This window comes from Megalops cyprinoides, chromosome 9 (genome assembly GCF_013368585.1).
Source record: "Megalops cyprinoides isolate fMegCyp1 chromosome 9, fMegCyp1.pri, whole genome shotgun sequence".
Taxonomy (NCBI): Eukaryota; Metazoa; Chordata; class Actinopteri; order Elopiformes; family Megalopidae; genus Megalops; species Megalops cyprinoides.
In genome coordinates, this window is record NC_050591.1 from 5649812 (window position 1) to 5663642 (window position 13831).

General features: G+C 45.6%; 1 protein-coding gene across 1 annotated transcript; it reads left to right on the forward strand.

Annotated features, from left to right (window-relative positions):
* Positions 1–8881: 8881 nt before the first annotated feature.
* On the forward strand, positions 8882–11098 carry ly6d (lymphocyte antigen 6 family member D). Its single transcript, XM_036535941.1, has 3 exons — positions 8882–8966; positions 9805–9903; positions 10820–11098. Exons 1-3 carry the CDS (start codon positions 8915–8917, stop codon positions 10903–10905), a joined length of 237 nt encoding a protein of 78 aa, XP_036391834.1. The 5' UTR covers positions 8882–8914; the 3' UTR covers positions 10906–11098.
* The last annotated feature ends 2733 nt before the right edge of the window (positions 11099–13831 follow it).

Below are 13831 nucleotides of genomic sequence, written 5' to 3' on the forward strand. Positions count from 1 at the left end.
TCACAATGATAAAAGAACACAGAAATCAATTTGCCCTTGGCTGTGAGTTTTCACACTATTATCACACTCTGCTACAAGTGAGGAAGAGAAGCAAACAGGCTGTGCATTAGCACAGCCTGCTACTGCAAGCCAGGTCGTCAGGCTCCCCACATCTCACAATCTGTGTAAAACTGTTCCAGCGAAAGCACGGGGGAAAACAGCAACAGGACAACCCAGACACTGCTGACATGCTAATGCCCGCCCTCTCCTTTCACCCCTAGTTCGTGGTGTGCAGCTAGAGGGCGAACTCTCCCATTGGGCAAGGGGCAGGGATGTGACTGACATCTTCAGAGGAATCTGACCTGAATTTTGTTCATCCCCGTGGCATGAGTGCCATGCTGGTTTTAATCCGGGCTGAGGTCTGAGAGATGTGAGAGCGCCCCCCTCCCATCTCCTCCGGGGTTAGAAAAAAAAGTTGCATTCCATCATATTGCAGGGTGTCCTCCACCCGGCCCCCTGCTGCGGCCATGTGACTGTCTCCCTGCTGCGAGTTCGCGCAACTCGGTCTGATTTCTGGTCCGTTTATGCAGAGATTCCTGTGAAACAGACCGTGTGGCTTCCTCCCTGATCCAGCCTCATGGACTCTCTGCTCAAAAACAAACTACTGTTTACTGGAAAAAGAAGGAACTGTGATTAAAACACAGCAAAAAACACGCATGAAAACCTTTTATGCATACTCATTTTTGATTCAGAGTGATTTGTATGTAACCGACAGCAGGACAGAGTGTACCAGAGACCCAAACACACCCCTCGTTCACCCCACACAGACTCTCCTCTGTTCTAATACAGGGGTGCCAGAATAAACAGGCGACGGGGGAGGATACAGCTGCCTCATCTGAGGCATCCCAAAAAAACAGCGAGGAGAAAAGGGCGGATGTGAGGGGGGCTGGGGGTGATATGTGCACCTGGGGACATGGTCATCCCCTGCCAGACTGTGCTGTCCCCATGGCCCTCAGTCAGAAACCATAGAACAGGGTGACACCTAAACATGTGGCATAGTCATGCAACACAAGAGCTGTAAACATGCACCCTAAGCACCCTAAGCGGGTCACAACCTTCCAATAAGACTCACCCTAGAAACTGTTACCTGTGTGACCAGCCAACTCCAGCCCTAAAAAGAACATCTGACACCTGAGGGGGCGCTGACACACAGCCTTTTGAATGTGTCATTTCAGGATATATGAGGGCAGCAGTGAGCAGCAGTATGGTGTAGCAGTAAGGAGCTGGGCTCGCAAGCCGAAAAGTTTAAGGTTTGATTCCTTTGGGCACCGTACTTAACCCACAATTTCCTCAGTAAATGTCCAGCTATATAAATGGGTAAAATTGTAAATCACTCTGGATAAGAGCATTTGTTAAATGGCAATAATGTAATGTAAAATATCCCTTTCACTGACACAACACTGAGTTACATGGTCACTGAAAATAAAAGAGCATAGTGGGCAAGAGGAAAAGACTCTTGGATTTGTCTAAAGCAGAGAGGAGCACCGAGACCCAAACACAGGTGGAGGAGAGCAGCAGGAGCAGGGATCAGGATGTGGGAAAATCAGTAATGACGAACAGCCCTGACGGAGAGGCCAGCTGAAGCCAGGTGTAAGGGTACACTGTGAAGAACCAGCAAGCGAGCCTACGCTCATTACTGCAAGCACATTAGCAGCCAGATCAAATGCCCCCTCATCAAAATCGTATGAGCTGGCACGTGGAAAGAGGACGGAGTAAGACAGCTCCAGTTGTAAACACAAAGCCAAGGGGAGTTGCACACGGAGTGGACGCTGGGCTGAACGTCCACACCAAGTTCAGCCTTTAGAAAGGCCTTAATCTCGAGTGACCTTCAGAGTCACAAAAGCAGGATGGAGAGGGTCGAGGCGGGCGCACTTCCGCCCGGAGCGTGGGACGCGGCGGCGGGGCACTCCCGAGGGGGCGAACACCGAGGCCAGAGCAGAGAGCGGGAGCCTGTCCTGACCCCGCGCCTGACAAGGCATGGAGGAAGCTGGCCCATATAAGGGAGAGGAGCCACTGAGAGGTTACCGCAGGTCAGCACTCTCGCATACCCCTCTGGAGCTGTGGAGGGGGAGCAGCGGCTGCAGCAACCTTCCAGAGGTCACAACCTTGGACCAGAAACTCTCATAGTACCAGTAGTGGAGGGACACAGGGTCAAAGGTCATCAGAGACACGCAGGGGCACAGGGGCGGAGTAGTGCCTGTTGGAGTTGTGAGCTGTGACTCACTTGCCCTCAGTGGCCAGAGGAGCATGGTTGTGTGCCTACTCCTCTACACCCACAAGAACAAAGTCTTCCCAAGAAATTAAATGCTAATTTACTCCCCTTCTGGGAAAACATGCTTCAGGAATACCGGCATATCCATTTTTAAAAGGTACACATGGACAGTACATAAACACTTAGGATTATGTATCTATAACTAAATTCTAAAATCTACAATCAATCTCCTACTGAGACTCAGTAGGAAATTGATTGTAACTGCTATTGTGTTTGCCTTTAACTTTGAGTGACAGATTTGAATTTAAAAGTGTTGAATGCATTTCTGTTCTTTCCTGCTGGTTTCATGAGTCTACTGGTCACCTAAATTGCAGAAGAAAACATTTCTTTCGGTACCAAAACAAAGTTTCTGTTTAAATATGCAACTCAAGAGTTAAAGGCAGAGTGTCATGTTGGGTGCATGGAAGAGCTGTGTTTACATTTCCATTCACCTGACAAAAAAAAGAGGGGTCTGCCCCGGACCTCGTGAGCTCGATTTAGCAATCTAATCAGCTGCTAAAAATACGCCACCCCACTCCCACCTCCCACAATCCCTCAGTCATGCGCCCACGAGGGCCTGTGACGCTGCAAGGGTTCCGCGTTAGCAGATTCACACGTTCCTGTGGTCTCAGCAATACCTCGAAGGGAACCGGAGCAGAGACAGCCTCCCCCAACGTTCAGACTCAATAACCCCTCACCAGACACCTGACAAAAACTCATCCTCATGGCCCCATGATTATTTCATCCACTCTCCTGGAGGCTTACGTAAGGCTTAAATAAGCAGTGTCCTTGAAATTCAGTATTCAGCCGCTCTCATGTTTAAGTGGCAAGGAGGAAGCTGAACACAAATATACAGGGAGTGACTGATCCATACAAAGTTTCAGAAACATGCCCAATGTGTCAGAAGAAATCCTGAGGACGTTTCATCGGAGGCCAGGAGTATAACGGTTCCCTGTGGTAAAGGAGAACTGATACAGTTTCAGAGCAGATAAATGGCATTAAAACGCCCTTCACTGTTGAAGTGCATGTCCAAGACAGTGCCAGCCTGCCAAATTGCCTGTCCCCACATATCAAAACTCAACAGCACAGAAGCACATTCCATAAGAAGACATTTCTTTGTGTAAAATAATGGTCTTTGCGCATTTTAGGGCAGAGCCAGATGTGAGCTGTGAATGGTGAGATGAGCTCGGTCACAAAGCGGCCATCTTAGCCCCCCCCCCCCCCCCCCCCCCCCCAGCCCCCTTGCTTGCCGTCTGTAATCTGCTGACGAGCCGGAGGGCTGGAAGATTAGAAAAGCGCTTCATTACCTTCTGACACGTCTCAGGGCAAATTTACGAGGCGTAATGCAAGACCCTGTTTAGGTAATTTACACACCCTGGGCAAGGGGACAGGGAATCAATGGTTTTACTGCCTGGCCCGAGTCAACACGGGGTTATGGCTGAACTGAGGGGATGTGGCACGTAACTCCCTCACCTCTTGACCTTCCCCCACCCCCAACCCCCCACCCCACAGTCACAGTCAAACACAGTCAAACTCTCTCTCACACACAAATACACACACACATACTTTCTCTCTCACTCTCTCTCTCTCACACACACACACAGAAACACTCACACTGTGAAAACTGAAATGTTTTAGCAGTGTGTGATAATTGTATTCAGCAAACTAATTCAGCAAAGTTCCAATAATACATCTATATTCATTTAAAACCAGTTCATTTTAACTGTGTGAATTATCTGTTAGAATCAGCCATTGGTTAACAAGTCACACCTGTCTGAAACACAGATAACACACAAACACACATATACAGTACATGATCACACACACACACACACATGTACATACATACATAATAGAATATAAGATAATATAAGGTTGATGGCTGTGAAACCAGATTAAAATAACCTGTTCCTCAATACAGAAAAAAATACCTTGCAGCGGAAAATTGAAGATTCATTCCCTTGTACATTCAATCTGAAGGAAAAGAACCTTCATTTCTAATTTTTTTTTTTTTTGTGTAAAATGCATGTGCTGTGTCTGAGTGCAGGGTGAGTCCTGCAGCACTGAACTGGACTCCTCTGTAGTGGATGTTGCACAGAGTATAGTGCAGAACAACTGGCAGGTCCAACAGCATGAAAAAGGGAGAGATACATGCCTGTGTTTAGTCCATGTTCCAATAATTTCAATGTGCCACAAAGCATTGCTACACGGAGCTGAAAATCATAATGAATTCGCTCAGCTGCAGCTGTAGGGCCTGTTGTGCTTAATTAGAAGTGCTTTCAGGTCGTGGAAGATTGTATATGTTCAGTCACAAGGAGTTACAAAGGGCGCCATGATAACATGGCTTTGAAATTGAAGCCAACAGTGACATCTGCTGGAGAAAAAAACAGACACGTGACTCAGTTAAACCAGGCAAACGTTTACAAAAGACGTTCAAACTGACGGTTTCACTTTGTTCAACGTACAGGGAAATGATCACAGCCTTTCTTAAATGACTAAATACAGCAGCCTCATACCACTTACAAGAGATGGGCATTTGTTAAATGTGCTAACTGCCAAAATACCTTAAATGCTTAAACTTAGTCATGTCACTATCTTCAGTACCTCACCCTACTGGCTTCCTGTGACTCAGGGCCAGTGCTATGGGGGTGCTTAGGGGTGTATTGCACCCCCAGATGGCCCTCCCAGTTGTCTCCATGTATCTGGATGTCTACATAGTGTTTATTACATTTTTTTAAGATATGACATTTTGTGCCCCCCCATGGATTGAAAGTGCACCCCTCTGTATTTTCTCCAGGCGCCAAGCCTGTTGTGATGGCTCAGTACCAAGTTAAAAACCTTGCTACTGGCTTAGGGAACAGTGAATGGGGCAGCCCGCTCATACCTCTGATCAATCTTCAAAGCCTACGCACCAACCTCATCCCTCCACTCTGCAACTTTAGGGCAACTGGTTGCTCCCTCCTGGTGGGGGCTGTCGTCCCAGCGACCATGCCTGTCTGTATTGGCCCCCCAGTGGTGGAGCGAACCTCCTACAGGGGTGAGAACAGCAGAATCACTGGCCATCCTCCAGTGCATCCACCTCTTCAGACTGCACCTCAGATCCTATCCCCACCACCTAGCGCCTGCTACTTGTACTACTTCCATTACTTGCTTCTTTGTGGTGATGTTTTTATGGTGTTGTGCATGGTGCATGCTGGTCTGGGAGTGTTGTTAACCAGGACTGAGACTCTTGTTCATTTAACTACAAAGCATTTTATGTGATTTTTTTTGGTAATTATTAATTAGACATAAGAAAATGTACCATTAGTGAGCAGTCTTGAGTGGTATTTTCTGTATGCTTGCTTGCCGTTTTTCAGACAGTTTGAAATCACTAATGGCACCACAGTGAGCTCACCTCTCCCCACACCCCCTTGCCCGATTTTAAGGGGCCAGTGACGGGAGGAGAGGCATACCTCCATGTCATTCAAGCTACTCACAGGTACAACATGAGGGGGAGCCACAGTGGCACTGCAAGCGGACTCTAGCCTGCAGCAATGTGAATGATGGCAAATATCAGTGAATGACCACTGAAAACCACTAACTAATGCAAAATTGCCACATTATGTTCACCAGAAGAATGCTTAACCTCTCCATTCCAGTCGCGAGGGAAAAGACACTGATATTGCTCTTTTAATAGAAACTCCTGTCATGCTGAAGCGCACTGGATGGAGTAGATCAGCTGTTCTGAGGTCAGCGGTTAACCCCGGTGGAAACAAAGAACAAATGCAGAGAATCAGGAAAAACAGTCCCACACCGCCATGCAAGCCTCCAGGATCATGGCCTCAAACAGGAAGTACCATCTTTAGCGGAAAAACTGATGTAAAATGATCAAAGGCATTATTTTAAATGCCTTGATGTGGTGCTGACTGCAGGAGGGGAGGAACTTTGAGAACTGGGTATTGCACATTATCAGCACAGATGACCGGCTGCACTTTAAAAGTAGTCCAGTAGGGGGCTCTGAAACACAATGACATGACCACTTGTGGCATAAGTCATCTTGCTAGAACCACCACTGCCCCCTGCAGCATTATTTTGATGACACAGTAATCAAACAGGTTTTTCAGATGTGTTTACACTAGTAGAGCTAGAGAGGGAAAACTAATTTGGCTCAATCCAGACAAATCAGCAACAATCCTCCCCTGACACTTCCTTCTGTCTGATGGCTGAAGCGGCTAAAGTGAGGCAGCGTTTAGTTCCAGCCCAGTGGGTGCTGGGAGTTGGTGGGCTGGAGCAAAAGCACACAGACGCTGCAGCCCTCCAGGACTACAGTAGAGTAGCCCTACAGGTACTGAGGTCCTCGAGGACCAGGGTAATGTAGCCCCGATCTTTGATGTGAATTGGTATGACCTGAGCCCAGAATACATGACAAACCACACAGAGATACTCCAGGATAAGTGTACAGTACTGACATGTTGTGAGTGTGGTAGTCTTCAGAGACAGAAAAACACTGTGAGGTTTTAAGCATGTTTTCATGCAAACATGTCCAGATGTGTCAACGGGGTGAGATTAGCATCGGTGGGTTTGTAGATAAGAATCTGCAAGCTTGAATGTGTTGTGTGTTAGGTAGGTGTTGTGAAGTGGTTTTTCGAGCGAGCAACACGTTTTCCACCAGAGAAGCTGAGGGCTGGTTTGGTAGCGTTTTTATGCGGCACATTTGCCTCTCTCTTTTGCTTTTATGTGAGAATGAAATGTGAGACAGAGATTTAATCTGCAGGAGACAATGATGGTAAAGCTTCAGTCTTAATTTAAAAAACAACAAACTTATGAGCACTTAAAGACTTAAGCCTTTCAGTTTAATTCAGCGTATTTGGGCTATGAGTTTGAAAAACCCAGGTGTTCCAGTAAGGCTAATCTGCCCTGGTCCCGAAGGGCTACAGTGTTTGTGTTGGAACATTTACTTAACTGATCCTTCCACAACAGTTGTGAGAGTGTTTGTGCTTTAAGAGAGCTGGAAAACCCACTTGATTTCAGCTATTCTAGACTGGAATTCAGGATGTAGAATCCTAATGACTCCATTAGGAATTCTGTACCTGTCATTTGTTGCACATTAATGCACTGTTATAAAGATTGCCATATTTTAATTTAAATGAACTTAATTTCCTCCATATGTCTACATACAGTTGGTAGAAAGAGACTTGTCGAGAAGAATTGGCTCATCTATTACAATCAATTTCACCTTTTACATGCATATAATAACCACTTGGACACTACAGTGATGCGATGTAAAAGCAGAATGAACACATTCAGGGTCTGTTCACAAGACAACAGCAAACAGGTTTCCATGCACATGCATATATAGTGAAACACCATCTTAAAGCAGTGCATTTACTTTTCACAGCGTCATGGCAAAACTGTGTGCGGATAAATATCCAGTCACACATGCAGAGCTTAAGCACCTGGAGCTACTGTGCATGTTGCTGCTCAGGTGATTTCCACAGAATGTCCTCTGGCTGGTTTGACCAGGTAGCTCTCTGTATTATATACTAATCCCATTATTCAGAATGTCACACCAGAGCACTGCAGGTTGGTTCACATTCAAGGCCACATTCCTGTACATTTGAGAACACACCTGAGCACAGCCCAGCCTTTTTCTGAAAATGAGCTGGCAAAGAGAAATGATTCATAAGGAATGCAACACATATCTGTTTTGAAATATAACAATCATATGGCTTTAAATATAAATAGGTGCAATAAAAGTCACTTGGAGCCCTATTCCAAATGGTCAGAAGCTATTTCCATATGATAACTGAGGACTCTGTCTCTGAATTAAACTATTGTTATTAAATTGAACATTTAGGTCAACACTGCAAGAATACAATCAGAGTCACAGTAAGGGTTTATTGTAGTGCTACAACCACAACAAGACCATAACTAGCCACAGCAAGACCACAACTGGACCAGCCTGATCAACTAATAGAGGAAGGTAACCCATACAAAGAATACTGACCCCTGGTACTCTTGGATCATGTTAAAATAACTGGCTCTGCAGCAACAGCATGATCCTTCAAGCTGAATTCTGTACTGGAGCTCAGTGTAGGACATTGAATGTTTCTTCCTCAGATTTTTGTTCAGCCTCAGTGTTTGGAGATCATATCACATGATATGCCAACTTGGCCATCCCAATTAAACACTGTACTTGGTTAAGAAAGAGGAAGGGACAACTCAAGAGAACTCAAAACCCAGGGTTGAGTTTGTTTGGACGGACCAATGATTTCAAAATCAACTAATGACTTTCCATGGGGTTCTTGTTACAAATAACAGATGAAAAGCTGAGGTTTGTTTCAAACTATGATCATCTACATCTATGATCATCTGTTGGGATGATAAACGTGGGCTAAGCTGTTGACCTTTCTCGGAAAGCAGTCCTGAGGGCACAGTGATTCCCCGTCACAACATATGATGTTGCAAAGCCCGCCCCTCTCACCGATTCCTCCACGCACCTGAGCTTCTGCCGGAACGCTGGCTGGAGCAGAGCCTTGTGAATGCATGTAACATGATGCGTTTGAGGAAGCAGCCGGCGCAGGGGCGGGAGCAGCCGTATAAAAGGTGGCTTTGCTCTGCCGCATCTCCAAACACTCCGCCAACATGAAGGTCCAGCTGCTCTGCCTGCTGCTGGTGCTGCTGTGCACCTCTCAAGGTGAGAAACGCTCCCCTCCCGCACACACACAAACACACACGCACACACACACAAATACACACACACGTGAGCACACACACACACACAAATACACACACACATCTGAGCACACACACAAACACACACACACACAAATACACACACACACGTGAGCACACACACACACACACACACACACACAAATACACACACATACACACACACACGTGAGCACACACGCACATACACACACACACGCACACACATACAGAGAGCACAGCACTGATTTTACACATATATATACACACACACACACACACATACATACTCACACAAGCACGCACACACATAAACACACTAACACACATATATAGCCATCTTAAAGGTGATTAAAATCTGTACACATATGCTTTATTCCTCTGTTATTATACATGTGCATGTTTAGTGATCGGTGCAATGACCATATTTTTCAGTGTGAATGCTTTCCATTAGTTTGTTTGGAAGGCAGAGTGGATTTGCTGAGCCTGTCACTTATATGTGTAGTGAGTGTCAGTCATACATTGGAGGAAGTTGGATAGCTAAATGAAGATGCTAACAGGTACTGCTAGTTGCCTTAGGGCTGTCATATGGCTAATAACAACTATGTGGTTAACTTAGATATGTATGCACTGAATGCAGAGGTGGAATGCCTCTTGCTACCCGCTGGTAATGAGAAACGCCTACTGTGAGCTGGTCGAGTGAGTGAAGCATCCGCTGTGTCTGATTGCTCAGCCTTTTTGCATACATTATATCTAATCAGAGTGTGGCTGTCACCAGGCGTGTCAGAGCCAAGCTGCTTATATCTCATCCTGTCTTGCAGTGCAATCTCTTCAGTGCTACACATGCGAGAATGATCCAAAGTGCAAGACTCCAGCGGAGTGCCCCGCCTCCGCCATGTACTGCAGGACAGAGGTGACAGGTGAGGAGGTCTCCTGTCCTATCAGAGCCCTTTAAGGGGATGCAGTGGCAGGGGGAGCGTGTGTCACGGTATGCACGCACACACTTCCTGATCTAATATTGGACACATTTACAGCTGAACATCTGGTGTGCCAAGTGCAAGCAAGAAGCACAAATACTTTCAGTTTTACATGCAATGCTATGTACAGCTGCACTGCTGTGCTGAGGTCTTAGACACAGTCAGGAATCACAGCACACAGACGAATGTCTTGTTATTTGGACAATATCGCTATAGCATTGTGTTTCTGCATAGAGGAGCACACGTGCAGTGAAATAGCCATATAATGCAGTTCAAGGGTATGCTTCCAAGGATAATCTACAAGCACAGAGAAATACAGTGTGGAACTGACGAACCCAGGTCCACAAAACCCAAAAAGCCACCTGAGAAGGATAGGCCATGCTGAGGACAATATCCTTCCAAAGAGAAAGAAGATGAGCAGAAGCCTCATGTGTCATGGGCGGCAGTGTAGCATAGTGGTTAAGGAGCAGGACTCGTAACCGAAAGGTTGCCGGTTTGATCCCCGCTGGGACACTGCTGCTGTACCCTTGGGCAAGGTACTTAACCCACAATTGCCTCAGTAAATATCTGGCTGTATAAATGGATAACATTGTAATGAACTGTAACCTATGTAAGTCGCTTTGGATAAAAGCGTCTGCCAAATGAATAAATGTAAAATGTAAATGTGTCACTGTCCAGCCAGCAACAGCAGAAAGAACACATCACAACCTGCTGAAATCAGAGCTTAAAGGAGGTGCTGAAATAAGAAAGCATCTGTTAAGAGAGGGAAGCAATACTGAAATCTGAAAATATGCAGGTTTCAGTTTCATTGTGTACCACACTTTATTCCTCTCTCTCTATCTTTCTCTCTCTCTCTCAGGGACGGTTTTCTCTCGGACGTGCGAGGAGAAGTGTGTGGAGACATTTGGGGTCACCTGCTGTATGGATGACCTCTGTGGCCCATAACTCCCTGCGAGACCCACTGGTTGTCAGTTCCTTAGCCAAACATCCTCCTGTAATTATAGATGCTGCTTCATAAACGGCATGGGCTACTTAAGTCTCTCTGCAAATGGCACCATTGATTTTCTGTACCCTGTAACCCACCTGAAATTGCATTTATTCCTTTTCTAAGGCTCCCAATAAAAAAGACGTGGTAATACTGATTGTATGTCTGAGTTTGTGTCTGAAACATGAGATTTTGTGAGGGGATGTTTTGGGGATCTGGTATGGCTGAATTCTGCAGATTATAATGTAGACTATTCTCAGCGGGTGGTTGTAAATGCTGCCATAACAGTGGGGAGCTCACAGGGTGCTTCCCTGTCCCGGACATGTCCTTCATAGTAATTAAATCCTACTGCGGGCTCACCCGGCCACCCATTCATAATCTCCTCATGACTCTCTGGGAGTCATGCCCCACTGTTGTACTGGCAACCAGACTGTGGACCAGGTGGAGTGAGATCTGAACCCCTGGTTTCATAGTACAACCCACTGTAATCACCAGCATTGTGCCAAAGGCAATTTACCCCCGACTACATAGCCAACAAGGCTAGCTAAGTCTCAGGTAGTAAAATTGGAGAAACTGTTCTGCTACTCGTTACTGGCTTTAGAGCAGGACTCACAAGCTACTACTTTTAACTCTGCATGTGTGTTTAGTAGATACAGTAATGTGAGGCTCAAAGACTGGAGTTATCCATCCCTGTCTTCATTTTGCTAATCTCCTATTCAAGCCCTTGTTCTGAAACAGTTATTCTGAAAGCCATCTTCTAAGCACTCTCTCTGGCCTGTTTAAGGTGGATCTCCCTGTAAGAGGACCTGAAAGCTGTTTCATTTCAGACAAAACAAGCCCACCTTAACAAGCCCTGACATACTGCAGGTCTTGGTCACAGGATTTGTTTGCTAGGGCTGTCAGGGTGCAGGTGCATCAGCTAGAGTTGGAGTCCCCCTTTTGCCTCTTCTGTCCATATGAACAGAAATGTCAAGGATAAAATATAAAAACATACAATGGAGAAATATTTCACTCCAGATATGAAGATGAATGAGGATCTCCAGATATGAAGATGAATGAGGATCCCCCCCTCCCCCCCCAACACACACACACACACACACACACACACACACACGCACGCACACACACACACTGACAGCACAAATACCTCCGTCTGCGGATCATAATCTTAATCAAACACTGGAATATGGGTCAGATGTGCATTAATCTTGCTGCGTGTATTTCCTTTTCCATTAGCGCATGCTAGATAAGAGACTGAGGATTTGCCGACGTTTAAAAATAGCCCGGAGCGCGCGACCCCCGCCACTACTTCCCTCATGTGAAGTGCATTCCAGTTGCTCTGCGCGTGTCACGCGTTAACGGAAAAGATGAAACTGCCAATTCAGGAAGTGGCGTCCTTTCAACGTGTCAGCTCTATTTTTAAAACAGGAAACAAACACGAACACAATTTGGAAAATCTACCAAAAACCACCCTCCTACACTTCTAATCACGTTTCAACTGACATTTGTAGAGTTATAATAATGTTAAAGGCTAACGACCACGCTGTCCGTATATCTACCCCTTTCTTAGAATGTAGGCAGTCTTTTCCTTGAATTAGCCTGCAGTTTAGTTTACCCTTCCTCCCTTCTTTGACACTCTTAGTCCTACATTGGATGAACTGACCCAATGCATCGCGTGCTTCCCAACTCTTTGCAAAAGGTGCAGATTTTTTCGTTCTCGGTAAATCCTTGAATTAACACTGATTAATCCTTCTGTCTGGCAGCTAGCGAATATCATCGGCATTACAGCCGCTCTAATGTCCCACTGTATCATAACCTGTCTGTTTTAGGCCCTATACTCTACATTACCAGATACAACCTTTGTTTTGCTGCTAGATAGACGTTTTAGTTTTTTTTTGTTTTTTTTTAACTTTTTCTGTTCTTGTCAGCCTGTACAGTAATAAAACCCCACAACTGCACCAACAAGCGTGACATGGACTTCATCTTAAAATTGCACGACACGTGTCTTTCAAAATAACAGCTATCGTGTACATCTGTGCTTGCTGTAGCCTGTGAAGTGCGGATGTGACATTAACTGCATTTAACCCAGCAAGAGGGTGGAAATGGCTGCACTATTGAATCAAAGAATGCTTCAATAAAGGCTACCACAAAAGCAAAACATACAAACAGTGGGGTGTAGGGCTGCCCTTCAAAAGCCGGTACATCGGTTTCTTTGGTTGAATGATTGCGGTACAGACAACAGCTTGCGATCTCGGACTTCGATCTATTAGCCTTGACCTACTTTATTGACAGGGTCCACAGCACAGTTCCCATTGTCTCAGGAAACATCAGCTGTACAACTGCCTCGCCATGAAAACTATGGGAAAAAACGAAAGGGTGCTGACACGACTTCAAGAGTACTACTTGCGCTGCTGCACAGGATATCTCCTGGACAGCCTGTAACGTATCACGAGCAGCCATCTGTGAAGATTTCAGCTCTCCTCGTAGCTTTTGGAGAGTGGAACTCTGCTGTCCTCCCCGAACAAAAATGATATCAGTGTCGACAACAACACTGCTGTGACTGAAGGTTTCCTGTCTCACAACTGTGACGTGAAATCTAACTGTCCCTGTATTTAAGGATGTGAAGTACGCACCTCATGTTTTTAAAATAGGCCTAGATATCCGCTTGGAATAACAAACTGGAATTCAATGAATAAATTCACAGAATGATTTTCCAGTTAAAGTTATATCCTCTTCTTTTCCATTTGAGACTAAACTAAACTTTGTCCACCACACCACGGCAACCGCTGAACGAGGAACCTGCAGTCTTCCGATACACACGCTCTATTACTGCGACACAAACAGGCATAAACATTAGGCTATGTAGTCTCCAGATATAAGGAGACA

What these genes read in the sequence shown, in the direction of transcription:
- ly6d (XM_036535941.1), top strand. Translation starts at nt 8,915, where the DNA reads ATGAAGGTCCAGCTGCTCTGCCTGCTGCTGGTGCTGCTGTGCACCTCT. An exon ending in GCTGCTGTGCACCTCTCAAG is followed by an intron (nt 8,967 to 9,804) that starts GTGAGAAACGCT and finishes CCTGTCTTGCAG; the next exon opens with TGCAATCTCTTCAGTGCTAC. An exon ending in CTGCAGGACAGAGGTGACAG is followed by an intron (nt 9,904 to 10,819) that starts GTGAGGAGGTCT and finishes TCTCTCTCTCAG; the next exon opens with GGACGGTTTTCTCTCGGACG.